This window comes from Rhamphochromis sp. 'chilingali' (genome assembly GCF_963969265.1).
Source record: "Rhamphochromis sp. 'chilingali' genome assembly, chromosome: 16".
In the NCBI taxonomy this organism is placed as follows: Eukaryota; Metazoa; Chordata; class Actinopteri; order Cichliformes; family Cichlidae; genus Rhamphochromis; species Rhamphochromis sp. 'chilingali'.
The window spans coordinates 29,135,436-29,158,795 of NC_137943.1; the positions used below are offsets into that span (position 1 = coordinate 29,135,436).

General features: G+C 39.2%; 1 protein-coding gene across 1 annotated transcript in view; it reads left to right on the top strand.

The window, feature by feature from the left end:
• The window catches only part of LOC308412378 (contactin-associated protein-like 4), a 157,706-nt gene that overhangs the window by 103,565 nt on the left and 30,781 nt on the right, over positions 1-23,360 (top strand). The window contains exons 12-17 of the mRNA XM_080906683.1: positions 3,246-3,365; positions 5,228-5,428; positions 10,442-10,604; positions 12,038-12,165; positions 13,557-13,727; positions 18,168-18,386. Coding sequence (XP_080762809.1) covers positions 3,246-3,365; positions 5,228-5,428; positions 10,442-10,604; positions 12,038-12,165; positions 13,557-13,727; positions 18,168-18,386 — 1,002 coding nt within the window. The remainder of the gene's footprint in view (positions 1-3,245; positions 3,366-5,227; positions 5,429-10,441; positions 10,605-12,037; positions 12,166-13,556; positions 13,728-18,167; positions 18,387-23,360) is intronic.

Consider the following 23,360-nt stretch of genomic DNA (forward strand, 5'->3'; position numbering starts at 1 on the left):
TATGGTACCACTTGTCAGTGAGGGAGGCTCACTCTGAAGTAAACCCTACATTATCCCCCTTTTTGACTCTAACTAAAGAAAGCTGAGGGTCATTTCCCCATAGACCTCTATACAAATAGACTTTGTACACCTCAGGAAGTCACTTCCTGCTGGCCAGGTTTAAAGCACTTCTGCATCAGCTTGGTTTTTGACACCTGATTTGTGTTATTTACAATCCTTTCACCTGTTACATACTAACATGTGATGAGTATGGAAGCCCCAGAAGCCTGCCATTCAGATTGTCAGCCGGCCAAAAGAAAGATCACTTGAAGGAAAGTAGAAGAGAGCTGAGCAGGGGCGGAGCGGGGGGGTGGCTTACGGGGCTTAAGCCCGGGTTGTTTTGTCAGAAGCCCGGGGTATTTTGGAGTGTAATTTTTTCATAGTTAGATGCCTGGCTGACAACTGTATAAAACAAAAAGTACACACAATATTCGAAGCACATAGTGCACACTGTGGGAATTTACGACTGTGCGTGAATCCCCCCCTGATATTGGTATGATCCAAGCTCAGGCACTAAGCGACTGAGCGAGGGGGCGGGGCAGCTGCTGCCCGTGAGTGCGCTGTTGGAGAGACGGAGCCAGCCATACTAAGGAGAGCTTAAGTTTGACCAGGTACCAAAGCAAATCATTCGTACCGTACAAATAATGTAAATATGACGGTGCATCACGAAAGATTGATATCAAACTGATCACTTGACCAATATTACGTTACTCGCTCTTCAAGTGAATCAACAAATGGCAAAATGAAAAGCCGAACAAATGCTATTTTTTTTTAGAGTCTTAGCTTACGTGTGTTTATTTCATATTCTCAGTTCTTACCCTCCCGACTAAATCGGTTTCAGTTATGTACTGAAACATAAGAATGGACATTCGAGGGTTCTTTCAAAGAAAAAACTCAGGTAAATGTTATTTTATATATTATGCTTTGTATGTTGTTCAGTATATTTCTATGCAAAACAAGAGGGATTTCAGTACACAGCAGGATATTCACATTTGTAACCAGATATTTACATACACTTTAGGGAGAAAACATAAAACATTTTTACTGTACAACAGAGTAAATTTTTGTTTTAGATAAATATTGAAATATATTTTGAATTAGTTAAATTTCAGAATAAAGAGAGACAGAGCTATTTTTATCACTTTCATCAAATTTAGGAGTACATGTACACTAAATTTATTGTTAATTAATAAGAAAACTCCAGACGATTCCATTCTGAGCTGAAGAAGCTTCTGATAGGTTAGTAGAGTCCATGTGAGTAAACTGGTGGCACAGCTGTGGATGCATATAAGGCAAAACACAGAGCCTGTTTCTTTGACATGGGAAAATCAAGAGATATCAACCAAAACACCAGGAAAAGAACTGTGGAGCTCCATAAGTGTGGCTCAAGTTTGAATACAATTTGGTGCCATTTGCAATTAAGAAATACAGATAGTTTCTCTCTTTACTCTTAAAGTTAACAAATATGTTTTTATATTTATCAATCTAAAGAAATAAACATTTAGTCTGATTTGATGTTACAATTAAAAAAGTGTTTTTATCTGAAGAGTAAATATCTGGTTTCAACTGTATATTTGATGATTGTCAGCACAAAGAGGGAGAGAGAGGAGAACGAGGACAGACAGGTCCTCATGTATCTCGTACCTAGTGTTTCTTTTTAGGTTTGTTATTTTTCAAATTCTGTATTTATTAAGTTCTGCAGGCTTGTTTGCACAACAAGGCTAAATAATTATATAAACTTTTCTCAATCTAAATAGTGGACTTTGGTAGAATTAAAAAAATAAGTGTAGTGCAGGTCTATGATGATTTTTAGTGCTATCATCTAGTTCTGATTCTGGTTCTGTCTTGGTTAAGTCCTCAGTAGTCCTGATTTTGAACTGTTGTAGTCCTGTTTTAATTCTGGATCAGTTCTGGGTCTGGTTGAATTGGGGTTTAGTCCTCGTGTCTTGATGCAGCCCTGACCTTGTTCTGCCTTGCTGCTTAATTAAAAAACTAGTTTAAGGTGTCCTGCACATGTGATATATATTTTTCCCTATATGAAGTCATTCTTTTTTGAACAGAGCCTATTAATCTTTCAGTCATTTCTACACCCCCCCCCCCAAAAAAAAAAAAAAAAATCCCACATGCATACTACTCTTTGGGCTAAGCCCCGGGTGTTTCAAATGTCTGGCTCCGCCTCTGGAGCTGAGCATCTTGTCTCTGATGGTGCATTAACTGCACTAATGCTCAAAATAAGACAAATAAGAACTATCTTCAACTGTGACTCTGCTGTAGAAAGAGTCTGAGAATAAAAGTATGTAATTTAAAATTAATATAAGTATTTGTTAGAGAATAAATAGTGACAAATACCTGCTTAGAAAATATTGTTTATCTGAAGGAAGATGAAAACTCTTGTGTGATCTTCTGACTGCTTGCGTGTCCATAAATCTTTATTATGGAATCAAACTTTAAATGAGGTGTCCCCTGAGATCTATTTTTATTACCTGCACATCTTTTCTCTCTATAACGCCTTTTTGTGTATAAGGTGATATGATGGAGGTTAATGAGACTGTAGCTGTGACTAAAATACCAAAGAGGGAATAAATAAATAAAACCGTGACAGTGAGTTGAGCTTGCAGGTGAGATTTAGTGGCTGTGTGCTGAATGCCTCGAGTCAAATCCTCGAGACTAAAACAAGGAGAGTTTCCCACACGGTTCACCTATGGTCTCATTTTTATTTCTGATGTTTCTTTGAAAACTGGTCTCTAACCACACTCGGAGTGTGAGGAATAAAAAGCCTTTAGCTGTGGAGAAGAAGCGAGATAAACAGGAGAGCAGAGTGTGGGAACTTTCAGATATGGATTTGAATCTTTGACTGCAGAAGATGTACTGTTGCGTGCTTGAGACGGAGATGAGAGGAAGACTTATGGAGACACAGAGAAAGAGGCGAGAAGGTCTGATAAAGTTAAATTTATTGAGGCTGTGTATTCCCATCAGTCATTACTGTCATCTCCAGTTGGATTAAACTTTAGTTTATGGGATGCCGGTGCAGAAAAGGAACCTCCGATTATTTTTTTCTCTCTGATCACATGACTTTGATTCAGTTGTGATACATACATATGAAGCAGCACCCACAGCATAGTAATCCTCCACAGTGTGTAATCTTCATCCCCTCGCAGCTCCGGTGGGTCAGCGTGTTGATGTAGTTCTCATTATTTTCCTCCCAGCTGTGTACGAACAGTCCTGCGAGGCATACAAACACAACGGCAACACGTCAGGACATTTTTATATTGACGTGGATGGCAGCGGACCAATCAAACCACAGCTGGTCTACTGCAACATGACAGGTGACACACACAGACTCACACATGCTTTTACACCTTGCCTGCCTCCCATCATCACTGAACCTTTTTTATGATTGAGATGATGACATAACTTTAAATGATGTCCCCGCTTATCACACCCAGATCCCCATTATTGTCCACCTTCATCTTTTTTTATTTCATCCTAGACTTCATTCACTCCCTCTCCTCCTGTTTCTCTTTCACTCAATCTTTCATGCCCTTTGTGTAATCATATAAATGAACTATGATAACATTCTTTACCTTTCTCTGAATCACATGCTTACTTAGTTCTTTGTTTTTACTTTTCTATCTTTGTCCAACTCATTGACGGAAAGTGAAAATTTACCGCCTAGATCAGTCACTGGGCGATTGCAAGGCTAACACTAAGAATAGGAGTAACACACTAACTTAACATGCATGTGTTTGGAAGCAGCATGAAAAACATGAAAAATCCACACACAGAGTGAGCTGAGCTGAAATCACCCACTCATAAAGAAATGAAAAAAAAAAAGTATTACTTTTTATGTTTCGTCAATTATAGCGTTAGACATAAACATTAGGAAACAAGGTCAAACATTTACTATTGAAGGACTGGGAAATTTATAGCAGTCAATAGCACTGATAACCATTGCACCTTCATGTCACCACTTTACATTTATACATCAAATATACATTAAAAAACAAAACATAACTGCAAAACTTAGCCGATGAATCAGCTGGCTGGTTTGCAGAAGATCAAATGACCATTAAATACTTTAGATCAACTATTTGGATAATTGATCTGTTCCTGTTTCTTCCAGTAAAACATTCCCAAGCTCCAGCTTCTAAAATTTGACATTTTACTTTTTTTCACGTAGCATCAAAAGGGCAGTTATTTGTTAAAAGAATAGTAGCAAGAATGCAAGGGAAGGTTTACAGGACCGTGGTGAGACCTGCTATGGTATATTGTTTGGAAATGGTTGCTCTAACAAAAAGACGGGAGGCGGAGTCAAAGGTGCTAGAGTTGAAAATGCTAAGATTGTCTTTCTCTCCTGGTAGAGGATTAGAAGTGAGAATCAGAGGAAGAGCTCAAGTTGAGCAGTTTGAATGGAAATTTAGAGAGTCAGGGTTGAGATGGTCTGGACATGCGCAGAAAAGGTATAGTAGATATTTTGCACAGCAGTAGTTGAACATGGAGCTGCCAAGAAGAAGAAAAAGAGGAAGACCACAGAGGTTCATGGATGTAGTGAAGGAGGACATGCAGCGGGTTGTTCTGACAGGAGAGCATGGTAGTGGATCAAGGGAGATGGAAGCAGATGATTCACTGCGGCAAACTCGAAAGCAAAGTGCTGAAGGAAAATATGAAGATCCAGCATGAAAAGGGAAGCTTCATCAGCTCTGTTGCATCATAGCAAAAGATTTTGTGGCTAAAAACTCCCACTCAGCTCGAGTCCTTCTGTGTTCACCTGTTCTTCCTGTGGGTACGCCGACTTCCACCCACAGATTAAATAGCGATTCAAACTTGGCTGTAGGTGTGAATGTGGGAGTCTGTGGTTGTCTGCATGACGCATCTTACACTGGAATAACTTCCAGCCACTCCACGACACTAAACAGAAGGACCAAAATGGAGGTATATCTATACGAAAGTAGACGACTCTTGAATCTGTGCTATTTTCTAAAAAGCAGAAATATAATTGTCATCCATTTCACTTTCTTCCATCACAGGCTTATTTGTGTAGTTACATCATGCATACATTGCTAATTTCACAGTCTGGCTACTTAGATGGTATTTAAATGGTACACATTCTAGGAAAGAAACTTTGCAGTAGAGCTTTATTGTAATAATAATAAATGAGTATAAATTGCACGCTCATCTTTCCCACCAGAGGAAAACACATGGATGGTGCTCCTGCACAACAACACTGAGCTGACCCGAGTGCGACCCTCTCCGGCTGTGTCCCAGCATTCGGTTCACTTCGACTACTCATCTCAAGAGGAGCAGCTGCTGGCTGCCATCAGCCAGTCAGAGCACTGTGAACAGGAACTGTCCTACCACTGCAGGAAGTCCCGCCTCCTCAACACTTTGGGTAAAGATTTGCTGTTAGTTGCAGTATAACATTATATGTCTTTCTTTATTATTCTGTAAATGATTATTCTGATGCTGCTCAGCTGGAACAACTGGAAGTGTTGCAGTGTAAAAAGCACATAGCTATGAAAATGTTTTTCAACCTGCAAACACTAAACTCTTTTCTGTAGCATGAAGTCTGCCTCTCCTTGGCTCGCTGTTCTTTTCCCATTTGCTGCGAGGCAAAACATTTCTTGTTCTCAGTGCTTGATATTGACTATGTATTTCCCTCTCTGAAAATAGATACTAGTTTATCAGTTCAGTTTCTGACAGCTTTATCTTAGACAACTTGAATTGCGTTATCTGTTGCTGCTGAAATTTTCTTTATGTACGTTAAACTTCAGTAATTCTCACTATTTAAACATCCTATTTAATCCTCATCCCTGTAATGTTTAAATTGTAGTTAAAATATTGGCGTTGAGGTTTTAACTTGCTTTTTCCTTTGATGTGTGTTAAGAAAAAACTGGCAAATAAGACAAAAACTTGCTTTTAATTAATGTGTTTGGGTCAAAAAGAAAAAAATCAATAAAAAACTTGATTAGGCTGACTCTGTTCAGCTGGAGCTCACCACATCATACTCTCACTCTCAGCCAGAGAACAACAAACTTACTTCACTCCTTTCTTCAAACTTAGTTTGGTTGCAGGGATTTTCTTGTCTTTCACAAATGATTCAGAAACATTGATTGTTCAGGATTTGTTAAAAACCTCCCCCTTTTGGAATGAGTATCGAGTTGGGTTAGTGTTTTCTTTTTTTGTTCATGTGTTTTGTTGTGATTGCATTGACTCAGAGGCGGTGAGTATTAGAAACAGAATTACAATTACTTTGATCCCTAAGTTGCATTAAATTTGTTTTAGTAGCAGTGGATTCAACAGATTATTCTTTCAGAGTCTGTGTAAAAGAGCACCCGAACATTGTTCGGTGTTGAGAAATAAAAAATAAAAACATTGATTTAACTTATCAAACGCTGGTCTCACGGCAAATTGTGATGAAATGCGATGCTTGTGAGGGGCAACCTAGCAAACTGATCTTTTTCTAAAGCTTTCCAAAAAAAACTAAACAAAAAAAGGAGGAAATAAAACAATTAACCCTCTCAGGCTCAACTTAAGTTTTTGTTGCTAATGCACAAAAGAATACCTGCAGTGATACTTCTGAGTAAAAACAACTCATAAAATATGTATGTGTGGTAATCAGGTTGTTAGCTTTTAACTGTTGCAAATCTGCAACGCCTGCATTGAGAGGGTTAAGAAAGAAAATGTAAAATATTGCTCACATGTGGACTTCAAACTTACTTAGAAGAAGTCCTTTGAGTTTTGTCCTTTCAACAACCCAAAAGTGGTCAAGAAATGTCAGCCTGTAGTAACGAAGCCGACTGACCCTCAGAAATGTCCGTCAGGTGTCTCAGCTAACCAGATAAACAGTTTAGTTTTCTTTTGATTGCTACCCATCCAATGCAGATCAGTGGGAGTCTTGAAAGTTTTTATCAATTCAGGACCTATAATGGAGTATATAAGGGAAAGAAACTGAAGAAACTTTTGGTCTGGTGGGTAATAGAATGATGGATGAAAGTGGGAAAAGTGGTCGAAAAGGAAGAATGAGCGGAGAAATAGAAGTTCCATTATAAACTCTCTGGCACTCCCTGGGAAAAATAAAGGAGTGCTGACTCAGCAGAGACATCTCCAAACACCCTCTCGCCATCTCTCCACCTACACTCTCTCAAAATGTGAAATACATATTTCAGCTTATACTGTCATCGTCCTCAATATGAAAAACAATATATTCAGTGTTAGGGTTAGAAGCTGGCAAGCATCCCTCCGCCTCAAACACTAGCTTTGTCTTTGGAGGATCATGTGGGCTCTTTCCATGCCGCACTCTATTTTCTCACAGCCCAGTCCATCTTGGGCACAATATGGCATCCAAAGAAAGTGCAATAAGTTATGTGTTGTGCAAATGGCAACATCTTAGCCTGCATTTGAAAATTGTGCTTAAAATTTTGAGACTCAGTTTTCTTTTAAAAGTTTGAAATAATTCATGACATTACAACTCCCACATAATACTTAGTGGGTTTAAAATGACCAATCAAATGACTGCAAGCGATTCTACAGTCATTTGATTGGTCAAATGACTGCAGGGGATTCTGGTACAGGTCAAGGCTGTTCTCACAGCAGTGTTTAAATAAAAAAGTATAATTTAAATAAAGTGAGATTAATATTTTTTTTTCTGCTGTAATTTATCTTTGCTGACTCTCTTCTAGTCTGTGAAGGTTCTCAGTCATCCAGGTCATCGTAGTCAAAGGAGCTTGCAAAGAAAAGCGTCTGGACTTCTAACTTAAAGAAGTCCAGACGCTTTTCTTTGTAAGCTCCTTTGACGACTCTCTTCTAGGTTTTTCCCACCAATATGGTCACACCTCCTGCGCTTATATGTACTTACATGGAAAAACTAAGGCTGGGAGACCAATAATAAGACTGTTCCCTGCAGAACAGAGCAGATATCAATGACAGCAGACATGACTCTAAGTCATGCAACGCTAAAGGTGCTGCTGGGTGACAAAGCGGCTTGCAGATGCTCCAGAATTCTAGGAAAACTAAAGAAAGCTAATAAATCTAACAATCTTGTCTCAAAAAGAGATTATTTTCTCTTAAAGGAGGATCCCCCTTAAAGCTGAAGGTCATTTACAGAGAATAGTAAAATGCTTTTATCACAAAATAATCCGTCTAGTTGTTGTTTCATTTTGAATTTCATGATTTTATAGAACCGGACACTTACATAGGAACAAAAATATCCAATTTAATTTGATCAAAAACACCCTTCCAAATGCAAAACCTTGTCTTTCCATCTCCTGCTTCTTTTTTAGGCTCCGTTTATTGAAATCAGTGAAAACAGTTGTAAGAGTGAGATTTGTCTGTTTCAAGCATTGGAAGCTCCACAGGTTTTCCCAGTTTTCTGAAGATTATTTTTAAAAGGAGGAATTAGACTGATGGTAAATTAAAAGTAAAAAGCCTGTATTTAGAAGGCACGCATGCTGTAGTGAGAGTTCTGATATTTCCCGAGGTTTGAGTAAAGGATTTGCAGAAGTGCATCAGTTGCAGTCAGCTAATTTGGGCTGGCATTGAGAGCAGCAGGCTGAAGTTAAATAAGATGTGCTCAGTCTTCCTTATCAGAACAATAACTGACAGGATATACAAAGAAAACTAAACTGTTACTCTATGCAGTATATTATTTTCACAATTACAAAAAAGTTCAACTTTACAGTTTCCTCCAAAACTTCAAGTAAATCACAGCATCTTCTCTCACTGAAACAATTGAAAACAAAATGCTTTGCTACTGGTGGTAGAAGGCAAGGCAAGTTTATTTGTATAGCACAATTCAACAACAAGGTGATTCAAAGTGCTTTACAGAGACATTAGAAACAAAAACAAATAAAAAGCATGATTTAAAATTGATTAAAACAAGCAAACAAACAAAACAGTATATAAAATCAAAACAGATAAAATCAGAACAGTAGATAAAATCAGTAGTTAAATGTAAGTTTTGAAATTTAAGCTTAAAGTGTGGATTTGGTGCTTTATTCAAATGCAGCTGAGAACAGGTGAGTCTTCAACCTGGATTTAAATAAACTGAGTGTTTCAGCTGATCTGAGGCTTTCTGGGAGTTTGTTCCAGATATAAGGAGCATAATAGCTGAGTGCAGCTTCTCCGTGTCTGGTTCTGACTCTGGGAACTGATAAAAGACCGGATCCAGATGACCTGAGGGATCTGGAAGGTTCATACTGGGTCAGGAGCTTTATAGGCCAGCATCAGAACTTTAAAGTCTATCCTCTGACGGACAGGCAGCCAGTGTAAGGACCTCAGAGCTGGACTGATGTGGTCCACTTTTTTGGTCTTAGTGAGGACTCGAGCAGCAGAGTTCTGAATGAGCTGTAGTTGTCTGACTGATTTTTTAGGTAGACCTGTAAAGATGCTGTTACAGTAATCAAGCCTACTAAAGATGAATGCATGGACTAGTTTTTCCAGGTCCTGTTGAGACATCAGATCTTTTATCCTTGATATATTCTTGAGGTGATAGTAAGCTGACTTTGTTATTGTCTTAATGTGTTTTTCTAAGTTTAGGTCTGCATCCATCACTACACCCAAATTTCTCGCCTGGTTTGTGGTTTTTAGGTGTATAGATTGAAGTTCTCTGGTGACCTGTAATCGTTTTTGTTTGGCACCAAAGACTATTACCTCAGTTTTGTTTTTGTTTAGCTGGAGAAAATTGTGGCACAACCAGTCATTAATTTCCTCAATGCATTTACCAAGAGAAGTGAAAACAATTAGCTGAAGATGAGCTGCTATTCAACCACCTTTACCCAACACATTTTACCTTACCAAACAAAAGCAGATGCAACAGATTTACGTAACAACTCTCCATAATTTGTCTGATAGCTGCTTTGATTCTTTGCTCATTCCGAGGCTGCTGGCTTGGAGCTGGATCTGAGATCTGCATAACTTTAACTTTAGCCACTTTGATTTATGGGTGTCTTTAAAATGTTCATGTTCAGCAGAGTCGGGATGATTTAGGTTCGATTAGGTTTGTTGTTGAGAACATTTTGCGGCAATCTCCTCACAGTTTGATGAACTTTGTGTCTTCACTCAAAATAAAGAACTTCTATGCTAATGATGTGTTAGCATGCATCTATGAGTTTGTGTATGGCTGTTTGGCAAGACTGACATGAACTGGCTCATAATGAGAGATCCATGCGACTGACGAGCCAGTGCCTGGAAATCCCTGGCTGTCCATCTCAATTAAATATTTTTAATTTAGCCTTTTGATTGTGTCACGGTTTTCAACTCAGCAATAGGTAAAAGAAGTAGAAGGATAAACATTTAACGATTCCTTAGTTGGTGTTATTTAATAATAATAATAATAATAGTAGAAGTTGTAGTAGTAAAAAAATTTTATGTTGAAGCTACACATGAACATGATTGTGTGTTTCAGAGGGCTCTCCATTTAGCTGGTGGCTTGGCGGTCCAGGTCAAGGTCGAGTCCAGACTTACTGGGGAGGAGCTCATCCAGGAAGCCAGCAGTGTGCCTGCGGCCTGCAGGGCGACTGTGTGGATCTACAACACTACTGCAACTGTGATGCAGATCGCCTGGAGTGGTACTGACCTTTAAAAATTCATAGGCATTATTATTACTTTGTTCATTTCATGCCAGGTTTGCTCTCTCAACATTATTTCATAAATTAAACTATGGTAGCCCTGCCACAGTCCAACATTAATGATCCATTCTAGTTTGAGGGGCTTCCTCCTCTCTGTGGTAACTTTTGGTTGGTTTGCCAGTGATTTGTTTGTACTGGAATGAATTATTTACAGCAGGGGTGGCCAACCACATGCCAGTGTGCAGGGTTTTTTGTCTAACTAATCAACTCAGCAAGTGAGTTCGCTAATGAAGTCTTCTCTGCTAATCAGACAGGTGGAGTTTGGGTTGTAAAACAAAACCTGCAGAGTCTTGGCTCTCAGTAGCACACTCAGCTCTCTACCTGTAATTTAAAAAATGCAGCATCAGCAGGTATTAGGTATGTGCTCTCTCTTTTGGGCTTAGATTTAGAGTTTGTATGAGCATTTTTCAGGTTACCTCCCATGCATTTAAACATTACTACCTGTAACGATAACTGAAAAAACGTAGGTACACCAAAAGCTGTAATTTCTAAAAGATAAAAGAAAACACTAAAGTAGGCAGGTATTTATTTCTGATCAAATTCTTGTGTTAATCCTTTCAGATTGTGGGATTCATTATTCTGAATATGACTTATTTTTGAATACACGGACAAACGGACTTTCTAGCCTCGAGTAATAAATTATTGCTCTTTACTTACCGTCCTTCATGCTGTGAACAATCCTGCTGCTTTCATCACACTTCACCTTCTGCTTTCTCTCATCTCGCTGTCAAGCTTTCCAGCGCAGACACAGGCTTTACAGATGTGCTTTGCGAGTATGCCACTCATTTCCAGTCTTGGATAAAATTCTCACCTGACAGCGAGACTGTCTTGTAGATTATCTGAACATGTGTGTAAACGGACGCCGCTGCTCATTCGGCTGTCTGTCTGGAGAGCGCTTTTGGAAAAGGCTGTCACAGAAACTGGCGGAGATGGAGTGTTGAGTGTCAGGTTGGATATGATACGATCTGTCTCACTGTTAAATTGTCTTCCTGAAAATTTGTCTTGCACATAAAACAGGTTGTGGCAGATTATTACAGCAGTCTAGACTTTTTTTCAGCGGTGCCATTTGCTTGGAGATTTATGCAAGCAAATTAGCCTAATTAGCATACATGTCAAAGCAGTTAATCCCAATAAAAAGTAATTTGTCCTTTTTCATGGTTTTTCTCATCTTCTTCCCTCTCTTCTCATTTTTCTTGCTCCTACTCCAACTTCCTTTTTCATCGATTCCTCCTCTTTCCCGTTTTCCTTCCTAATCATTCTTCATGTGTTTCTTCTCACCCTTGTCTCCTGCTCTCTCAATCTCTCACCACCTTTTCCTTCTCCCTGCTTACTTTTCTTCATCTCTTCTTCCTTTCTCATCTTCCTCTTTACAGGACTGAAGACTCAGGCCTTCTGACCCATAAGGACACCCTCCCGGTTAGGTCTTTGGTGCTGGGTGACATCCAGAGGCCAGGGTCGGAGGCTGCCTACCGGGTGGGACCACTCCGTTGCCATGGAGACAGTAAGTCTCCATAACTGCTTGGTTACAGCAGACGGAAAGCTGACAAAAATCATCCTATTTATAGGTTTTATGTGACCACACATCATTATATAAATGACCACCTGGAAGGCAAAACAAAGCTCTCTATCGCTGCCTGCCAGTTGTTTTTTGGTTGTTGTTGTTTTTATAACAGGTTTGTTTAGCCAAAATTCTGGATGGTTGTTAAATAATATGCACTAATGACTTGCCGTCAGTGTCCTAAATCTGCCATACCAAATGTCCACATTGCACAAGTATGCCTGTCTGCAAACTGTAGAATAGAGCAGCATTAAAGCTTAACCATTTAATCCCAGCCCATGTATTTTAATTTGTTTAAATGCTGAATTTGGGCAGTGTTTTTGGAGGTGTTAAGCATCAATATCATTGGTTTAGACGAGTTAAGTTGTGGTCATGCATTAATTTGGACTGGTTTCTGAAAAGTTAACCATCTACTTAATTGGTTTGGACAGCTTTGAACAAGTTTTAACATTGTTTTCATCGGTTTGGACAGTTGGTAGGAAGGGCTTAACGATGATTTCATTGGTTTGGACAAGTTTCACTGGGATTAAACATCTATTCCAACTGGATATGTCCCATTTTAATCAAAGCCTAACCTTTGACACTGGAGAATTTCATGGTCTTCACCGTTCTGAAATGGTGACATTTTTAACCAATCACGAAAAGAAATACATAAAGCAGTCTGTTTTATTGTACACTTTGATCCTGGAAGCAGGTTACAGATATGATTTGTCTACAAGATATTTTTAAACATGATGATGCTCTGACTTGGACTTTGCTCTTTTTAGAAATCCAGAAAGTCTATTCAAACACGTTTGTTTCCCTGCTTTTTAGAGGAGGTCAGATGTTTGTGAACAGAAACAGAAGGTTGACAAGCTTGTGGCCCATTTTGGGCAGCTTGTTGGAACTTTCCCTTGAGATCTCAGTCATGTGACACAGATCTATAAATTCTGGAAGTAATGCCATTTCCTTAATGTAAAAGATGCTGAGTACTAAATTAAAAAAAAAAAAAAGACTAGAAGTTTTAGTATCAAGCTTAGAAAAAAGGATTATGTGTCTAATGTTTAATTAATTATGAATTAAATGGATTCTTATGGGTTCAGCACCTCCTCCTCCTTCTAGCTATCACTAACATAACTGTTACTAATCCATATTTCCTTTTAAGTCTTCATTCTCTGTTAACTGCTTCTCATTAAGAATAAAATACAAGGTAAATCAAAGTATCGCACTGACTTTGTTCTTCTTTTCATTGATTGCTGTTCCAGTCACTGTGTAAATGCTTCACAACATTGATAAATAAGTGTTATGAGCTACATTTAATGTTCATGACACAATGTTTTTATCATGCTTCTTAGAGAACTTCTGGAATGCCGCATTTTTCGACAAGGAGACGTCGTACCTGCACTTCCCCACCTTCCATGGAGAGCTGAGCGCCGACATCTCCTTCCTTTTTAAAACCACGGGCTCCTCTGGTGTGTTCCTGGAAAACCTGGGCATCAAAGACTTCATTCGCATCGAACTGAGCTGTGAGTACTGTAGGAGCTTGAGGGCACCAATTTAATGAGGATTAGAGTGATGTGTCACTAAAACCTGGAACTTAAAGTTTTAATCTGGATTTGTGTAAACCCAGAGGTTAAAGACTTTATCTGTGTCAAAACTGTCCTGTAGGCACAAATATTACCTTTTTAAAACATCACTGTATCTTCCTGTGTCTTGCACAATCTGAATGCAAACAAGCTACATTAATTTGACACAAGGATACCATTTGTAACTTTGGCAATGGTTTGCTGCAACATTACCCTCGATTCTTCCAGGACACCGTCAAACCTAGCTGCAGGAAACCGAATAATGACGATATCTGAATCATCACAATCATCATCCCAACAGTTTGGGATAAAGTCGAGTACCTGAACTCAACCTTACATGCAGGAATTTTAATTCCTAACAAAAATAAGCTAACACTTTATTTGTTTATGTTCTGCCCAACTCTGCTCAGATCAGCTGTGTTTGTGGCCCAAAGACCTGCTGCCAACAGGGACACTGCAGAGCGCCCTCTGGTGGACAAAATGTGCAGCATCAACAGTCATAGCATGGCTAAATGGTGTTTCTCTTCTTTACTTTTGAAATTTTCATTTCTAAATGCTAGCTTTCTGTGCTACCTGCAGAATCTTCTAGCAACTTAATATTTAATGAATAATCGTTTTTGAAAATATTTAATTTAATGGAGACATTTAGCCAGAGGAAGCCAGAAGAAGAGAACTGTGGCACAGTCTTTGGCATGGCTATGGACATCACTTTTTTTATTGTGCAAAAGGACAAGAATGTGATGGTAAAGTTGAAAATGCATCTACAGAAACAACTCCATTATGCTGCTAACACAGCTTTGGCGCTTTGCTAACATCTGCACAGACAGCATGCTGATGCTCAGTAGCCAAGAATACAGTGTGATGTTAAAGCTGAGTGAACTGTAGCCTGTAGGTTTATATTGTTAAATACTAATTATGAGACAATGCCACACAGCAATTAATTTGTATGCACATGTCTTTGATATGCTGTTTAGCAATGGTGGTGATAAATGATTGGTACCAATGTGAACCCAGTGGAAGTCAATAAGAGAATTGAACTGATAAGTTGAAATTCTTCTTTTCCCTCATCTAATGGCAACCCTGGTTTACAGAATGAGTGTACCCTAAGAGTTTAAACTAAAAAAAAGTTGAACTTTGAACTCAGAAGTGTCACTCCATGCTGGCCATCAGACAGAGTGCATGTTTAAGTCATGTGTCCATCTTCTATATACTTTCTATAGTATCATTTAGGAAATAGCAGAACTACACTCATGGATGCTCATTACTTTGCCTACAGCACTGCAGTGCAGCAAAGTGACAGGTACACATTTATGAGCCAGTTTTATAGTCACTTTAGTTTGAGGTTAGTTTGCAGTGTTATCGCTGCACTGCTTTTTGCATTTTCCTAAAAAATTGATTTAAAGGGACACATACACAGCTGAATACAGGGACACTGCTGGAGCAACAGCTTTTCTCCTCAGGGAAATCACTGTCAGCGAGGTTGTTTCAGATCTGAACAGTGTTGCTTTGTTGGCAGCTGCCTCAGATCACTCTGTAACGCTGCAGCTGGGCCTGAGAACAATTTCTAAATGAAGTTACTGCAGGATATTGTTTCATCTTGTTCTGTGCTCACAGAGTAATACATCTTCTCCTTCCAAACCATGAAGGATGAGAGTTTGTTACACAACTGCCATCATGTCTTTTTGTTCGAATGAACACCGCAGGAAGCTTTTTTTCTCGCGGATGTGCAAAAAGGTGCAGCACTTTAAAATGTGATTACGGTAGACTTTTCACTTCCTGCTCAGTGTTACCAAAACTGCTTCCCTGGCTTCTGTCAGAGCTTGGTGAAAGGATGATCTATACCATGACACTATAGATTTATCAGCCAGCTAGGATTTAGTTACAGCCTTTATTTCATATATCATATATATAGATCTGTGAGTTGCTTCATCGTGTGTGTGTGTGTGTGTGTGTGTGTGTGTGTGTGTGTGTGTGTGTGTGTGTGTGTGTGTGTGTGTGTGTGTGTGTGTGTGTGTGTGTGTGTGTGTGTGTGTGTGTGTTGAGAAAAAAAACCTGAGTGTTACGCACTATGTGCTTCAGCAAACAGTGACCCTGCTCTGTAACTTTACATGGCCTCCCACTTCACATGGCTTTGACAGTTGGTATGGTTACTAAACACTCCCACTTTGCAAAAATAAAATTTACAGTTGATCAGTGGATATCTAGAAGGAAAGAAATTTCACAAAGTAACTTGCTGCAACAGTAGAATCCTGTTACAGTATAGAAAATCCTTTATTTCACAAATGGTTATGAAGACAAACTGGAGAGCAAGGTGCTTCGTTTTTTTTATACCTGTGGCAGTAGAATTAAAAACACCTGAATTCAAAGTCCATGATGTATAATTTATGATACTCCAAATGTGTTCGTCTGCATACGTGTTTCTGTTTGCAGGGAACAGAGTGGCACTTTCACCCACTACAAATGTGCTCCCAGGCCATCCTCCAAAACCCCATCTGTATGTTGGGGCGTGGATGACTGATGCGTCGGTCAAATGCTGATTGGTTGGCAAATGGACCGGAATAGGGAAGGGAGTGACAGCAACTTTACCAAGAATTGGAGAAACTTGAAAAATCTTGAACTTGACTTGAGAAGAAAAAGATTTAAAACAATACAGCATGAAAAGTGGAGACAAACACTCAGTTTCACTTCAGGTCTCTATATATTCTAACTTCACTGCTTCCTGCAGCTGGCTGATAGATGTACAACAGATGGTCTCTGCAGGTTGTTGGACAGACTGTGACTGAGGTGTGGCCTAATACTTTTGCCTGTATAATGTTACTGTATTGGGTGACTTTTGTTTTGTTGACCCACTCTTTGGAATATGTGAATTGGGAGCTGTCTGGGAGCCGGTCTGTGAGTCGTTTGGTACTGGGTTGCGGGAGTTGAGGCTCAGGTGTGAAATGTTTGGTTTTCAGGGTTTTTATCGGTTTTCAGCGTTATTTTGTTATCGTTTTTATTGTTAACTCTGTTTTCCTGGGTCTTTTCACGTGTGTTATGAATAAATCTTCTTTTTTCGGTACCGGTACTAGTTTTATTTTGTTGTATTTATCCGCGACACCTTAAAGGCCAGTCCGTGAAAATATTGTCGGGCATAAACCGGTCCGTGGCGCAAAAAAGGTTGGGGACCGCTACTCTAGAACATTTTTTTTTATTGAATTAGTTAAATACTAAAGCCTGCTGTATGGTGGTGACAGTCCCTCCAAAACATTAGTGTTGTACTTTTGGGTATTCTAGTTTTTGTGAGTAAAATATAAGTATTTTATTGTAAGTACTGTATTTTGGCAAGGTGTCTGTGTGTTGAATCCATATAGTTTCTTGATAGTTTTAAGAATGTGATATCTGACATATTTTTCCAAAAGAGAAGTGTTTCCACAGTCACTTTAACATACAGATGAGCCGTGGGCCACTGCAGACACTGTCATGTCATGTGAGGGCCACTTTAGTGTTCAAGTACTTCAAAGTAAAACAAACAAACAAGCAAACAAGAAAACACAGACAAATATTTCAGAAAATGAAGTGTTTTGTTTGCTTTTTTTTTTCAAATTTCAAATATTGTATAACATGACAAAACTGCAAGCGTGAACACAGTTTATTTTTCTCACTTTTAACTAACTGAAGCCTTTCGTTGAACTACCAAATAAACAAATTGGTGCTGTCTTTCTGGCCAGGAACATGGACACACAATTTTGTTCGTATTTAACAAAATAAAAATGCAGACATGAGTGTACACATTAGTTTCTGACTACTAGTGAAAATTGTTTTCTTTTAATTAATTCCCTCACTGAACTAACACAACCAAACCCTCAACATGTTTGTGCTCTCTGCTCATATTGCCTTCATATTAAATCATTTTTGCTCTGTAAAGAACTTATTTTAACATTGCACACAACAATAAACAAATCCTCCCTAACAAAAAAAGTAACTTCAAGGGTCAAATTACATTATATTTCTTCACATCAATATACGGGCTGAAAGTAGAGGTGATGTGGGCCCTAAGTGGCCCCCAGGGCGCGAGTTTGAGACCCCCGCTATAGAGAGTTGCACAATGAAATACACAGATTTTAGTTTGTTAGTATTTACTAAAAGCTTCTTAAATAATATGAGGTTGTTTCTAATGAATTGTTGTTTTTTTTATTTTAAAAGGAGGACCCTCTTAAAGCTTAAGGTCATTTACACAGAATACTAAAAGACTCTTATCACAAAATAATCAGTCTAAATTTTAACAGCCTATGAGTTTTGTGATTTAATTTATATAATGATCCATATAATCATTATTAAAAAGCGTTCTATTAATCAGTTAATGAAATCACGCTGTTTTCCTGTCCCTTGCTACTTTTTCAGCCTCCACTCAGGTGGTTTTCTCCTTTGATGTTGGTAACGGCCCACTGGAGGTTCGTGTGGAGTCAAGCGTCCCGCTGAATGACAACCGGTGGCATCGGGTCCGAGCAGAACGGAACGTGAAGGAGGCATCGCTTCGACTGGATGAACTTCCTGTCGCCACGCAGGAGGCGCCAACTGACGGACACTTCCACCTGCAGCTCAACAGCCAGCTGTTCATAGGTGAGGATGACATGGATGCATTTGCGCACAGTTTTTGTTTGTTAATAGTAGTACTGCTGGTTTTGGTGTCTTTTTTTTTTTTAATGTCTCTTTTGTTTAAAGAATTCTCTGTCTCCATATATTCCCCTGCACTTCTTTAGAATATAATATACAGTGGGGCAAAAAAGTATTTAGTCAGCCACCGATTGTGCAAGTTCCCCCACCTAAAATGATGACAGAGGTCAGTAATTTGCACCAGAGGTACACTTCAACTGTGAGAGACAGAATGTGAAAAAAAATCCATGAATCCACATGGTAGGATTTGTAAAGAATTTATTCGTAAATCAGGGTGGAAAATAAGTATTTGGTCAATAACAAAAATACAACTCAATACTTTGTAACATAACCTTTGTTGGCAATAACAGAGGTCAAACGTTTACTATAGGTCTTTACCAGGTTTGCACACACAGTAGCTGGTATTTTGGCACATTCCTCCATGCAGATCTTCTCGAGAGCAGTGATGTTTTGGGGCTGTCGCCGAGCAACACGGACTTTCAACTCCCGCCACAGATCTTCTATGGGGTTGAGGTCTGGAGACTGGCTAGGCCACTCCAGGACTTTCAAATGCTTCTTACGGAGCCACTCCTTTGTTGCCCGGGCGGTGTGTTTTGGATCATTGTCATGTTGGAAGACCCAGCCTCGTTTCATCTTCAAAGTTCTCACTGATGGAAGGAGGTTTTGGCTCAACATCTCACGATACATGGCCCCATTCATTCTGTCCTTAACACGGATCAGTCGTCCTGTCCCCTTGGCAGAAAAACAGCCCCATAGCATGATGTTTCCACCCCCATGCTTCACAGTAGGTATGGTGTTCTTGGGATGCAACTCAGTATTCTTCTTCCTCCAAACACGACGAGTTGAGTTTATACCAAAAAGTTCTACTTTGGTTTCATCTGACCACATGACATTCTCCCAATCCTCTGCTGTATCATCCATGTGCTCTCTGGCAAACTTCAGACGGGCCTGGACATGCACTGGCTTCAGCAGCGGAACACATCTGGCACTGCGGGATTTGATTCCCTGCCGTTGTAGTGTGTTACTGATGGTGACCTTTGTTACTTTGGTCCCAGCTCTCTGCAGGTCATTCACCAGGTCCCCCCGTGTGGTTCTGGGATCTTTGCTCACCGTTCTCATCATCATTTTGACCCCACGGGATGAGATCTTGCGTGGAGCCCCAGATCGAGGGAGATTATCAGTGGTCTTGTATGTCTTCCATTTTCTGATGATTGCTCCCACAGTTGATTTCTTCACACCAAGCTGCTTGCCTATTGTAGATTCACTCTTCCCAGTCTGGTGCAGGTCTACAATACTTTTCCTGGTGTCCTTCGAAAGCTCTTTGGTCTTGGCCATGGCGGAGTTTGGAGTCTGACTGTTTGAGGCTGTAGACAGGTGTCTTTTATACAGATGATGAGTTCAAACAGGTGCCATTCATACAGGTAACGAGTGGGGGACAGAAAAGCTTCTTACAGAAGACGTTACAGGTCTGTGAGAGCCAGAGATTTTCCTTGTGTGAGGTGACCAAATACTTATTTTCCACCCTATTTTACGAATAAATTCTTTACAAATCCTACCATGTGAATTCATGGATTTTTTTTTTTCACATTCTGTCTCTCACAGTTGAAGTGTACCTCTGGTGCAAATTACTGACCTCTGTCATCATTTTAAGTGGGGGAACTTGCACAATCGGTGGCTGACTAAATACTTTTTTGCCCCACTGTACGTAGTCTATATCTCAGACAATATCTTCTTTGTTCTCCGGGGAACAGTAGTTCAGCTCAGTGTTTCTGTACTGCTCCTTCTAAAGTCTGCTTTTAGCTTTTAGTCCTTTTCTTTCCTCCGTGTCCCCGTAGTATAACTCTGTGCCTCCCACTTAAGTTCACATCAGATGTCACTGTATGAATTGTTGTACTGTGCAGGGCTATTTCTGGTTCCCAAAGGCTGTGGTTTAGAACATTTCATTCTCACGGTAGCTTGTATAGCCATCTGTGCCAGGAAGTAGAGTTACCTCAACTTTTAGCTTTATTTTAAATGTTTGGAACCCGTAGGTTACAGTTGGCATTGCAGAGACGGAAAAAGTAAATTATGGAAAAAATACGGACTCGTATTTGCATGTGTAGCATTAAATAGTCAGCTGTTGAGTTTTAATTCATTCTTGAGTGCCTTTGTGTTCTTGTTGCTGTTGTGTTTTTGTTCTCGCTATAGTTTGCTAAATTCAGGCACACGTTTTCTGGATTTATTTGTTGGTTCATCCTCCACAAATTTAACCTTAATGAACAATAAAAATTTGTGTTCAGCACATTAAGCCGAACACTAATTAGTAATGCATGTTAGGATTTTTGTTGTGTTTTGCAGAATGGTTGGTGTGTGTCCTTCCGACGTTTAGGCCAGGTGCAGGATAATAGATACAGTGCACAGACCATTTTATTGGAGTGTTTAGCTGGCAAATATCCAATGTAACAAAGAAGTTCTATTGTTTACGAGGAAAAAACCCCACACAGAATTAAATTGTGCTGATATATATATATTCTTTCAAACATCCCTGAAGATTAATTATTAATAAAAAACAATTCTGTTGGTTTTGTCGAGCCATTTTTCACAGACACCAAAATGCCCAGCTGCTGTTAGGAACCAGAGAGTTTTATTGTGTTAGTTTGTTGATACCTCGTATAAACAGTGCAGTTGCTCCTGTAGAGGACCGGCTCTCAAACAGACGGCGAATAGATCCACTCAGGGGGTCCTGATTACCTTTAGAAAATTTATATAATAAAACTAAGTTAAAGGAATATGAATGAACCAAAAACAAGAGCTTTTTTTTCAACCAGTATCTGGATTCTTAACAATTTAAAAAATCATGGCGCTTTTTTTTCACACACACTTCTTCATTGACTGATTATTGTCATCTATCTCACATCCACACCACAAATTTAGAAGCACCAGTTAACCTTACGTGCAAACTTGGAGAAACCCCTCACAGGTGCAAGCAGTAGATGCCAACTCCAGAGAGAGAGGGCCAAGGAAAGATGCTGACTACTGCACCATCAGAGCCTATACGAGCCTTGTTTTTTTGGCTTCTAAGCTAACGTTGGGTGGAAAAATACATTTTAAAGATTAGTAGTCCATTTTTTTTTTTACTACTGTTTGTATAAATCCTGTTGCCTGATCATTTCTAAAAAGGTGGGAGAGACTTGGTGGGAGAGAGTGTTTTTAGAGGCTCCTAGAAAGCTAATGCTTGTTTTTGACCCTAAAGTGTGTTTCACAAGTGCAGCCTATCAGCTCCACTGCAGGATGTCTATGAAAGCCAAAATCCAGCCAACACTCGGGACCAGTTGAGAGATTAAGTAGAGGTTTTACAGTCTTTTTTTGATTTGCGCTCTAGCAGTTGAGCTCAGTTGAGATCTAGAAGATAATTTTGACTAAAGTTGCTCTTTTCAACTTCTTGGCGCTAGGTCAAATAAACTGTGAGTGAGATTTTTTTTAAAAAATAAAATTTAAAAAGTATAAGAGAAGCAAATCTTTTTTTCTTTTTTCTGATTATTTTCTCCTAATTTTGCGAGAAATCCTCCTAGACTTGGATTCAAAGGCAGGCCCCACATCTGGTTTCCTCTTTCAGAGTCATACTTTAAAGGAAAAGAAATCATCTACAACAGAGTGCTAAACTGTTCTTGGCCAGATGCCACCAGCTCTTCAGCATTATTGAATATGAAAGTGCTGAGGCAATGGTTCTGACCACTGAACAATAATCACAATAAATAAGCATGCAGTAGGGAGTTGTGATTATTTATATATATACACACACACATACATAGCCCATGGTGTGATTTCTTGCAGCAATAAATAAACTGCAAAGAACTCTAAACCTCTAAGTTATTAATTTCGCAGTTATCTTATTAACCAGCTACAAACTTCATCAATGCCGCAGCCCTATTCAAGGTTCCTTATTTGTCACATGCATAGTTATATAAGTATAACACACAGTGAAATGTAACCTGACATGCTCCTCAACATGTGCAAAAATGGGGGGGGGGGGGGGGGGGGGTAGAGGAAGAACATTATATGTATATATATAGTATATACATTAGGTGAATGTGCAGTAGTAGCAGCAAGCAGGTGAATTCTGTACATTAATAGGAATAGGCAATCTGACTATTTTACAGAATAGAAAAATAGAATAGAATAGAAAATTTAACTTACAGCCAGTACAATTGTACAATTCAAGTCTTATCATTCTGTAAATATTTAGTCTTTCACTTCTTACCAGTAATCACACTGAAGGGAAAACAAGCCAACAAACTCTGAAATTGTCTGATGGTCACAAGAACAGACAAATCAAGGAGAATATAGATTGGCTGCATGTGTTTAACCAATAGGCTCTTTGTAAATTAACTGCACCTCATCTACAAAGCAGAGCAGGCAGAGAAAAATATCTGCTGTCAGTTTGCTGCTTCCTATATAGCAGCTGTTAAATCTGATGAGTTAGCCTCTTAAAGTGCTATAAAGTCTGTGATCTCTCTTTACGAATGGTCATGGTCAGTTTCACATGAATTCTCCTCAAATCAGCATCTCTTTATGGCTGTATATAAATCACCTGACCCAACCTGTCCCTCTCAAACAACGTAACTCAACCAAAGACATTAATAGAGGAAATAATTACAAAGACATCAGGTTTCGGTGTCTAACCCCCTCACCCTTCAAACAGTCATGGCGGAAGGTTGCTCTTTCCTGAGTGTGGTTCTGATAGAGGTCACTTCCTGTTAAAATGGAGTTCTTTATCCCCACATTCACAAAGTGCTTGCTTGATCAAGCTGTGCTGTCTTTTTCTTAAAATATAAAGAACATCAAGATTACTTTTGCAATAAACTGACAGTAAATTTAAAAAAAAAAACAGGTGGTTCATACTGTAGCTTTTCTTTAAACTGCAAGCAGTTATACTCTACT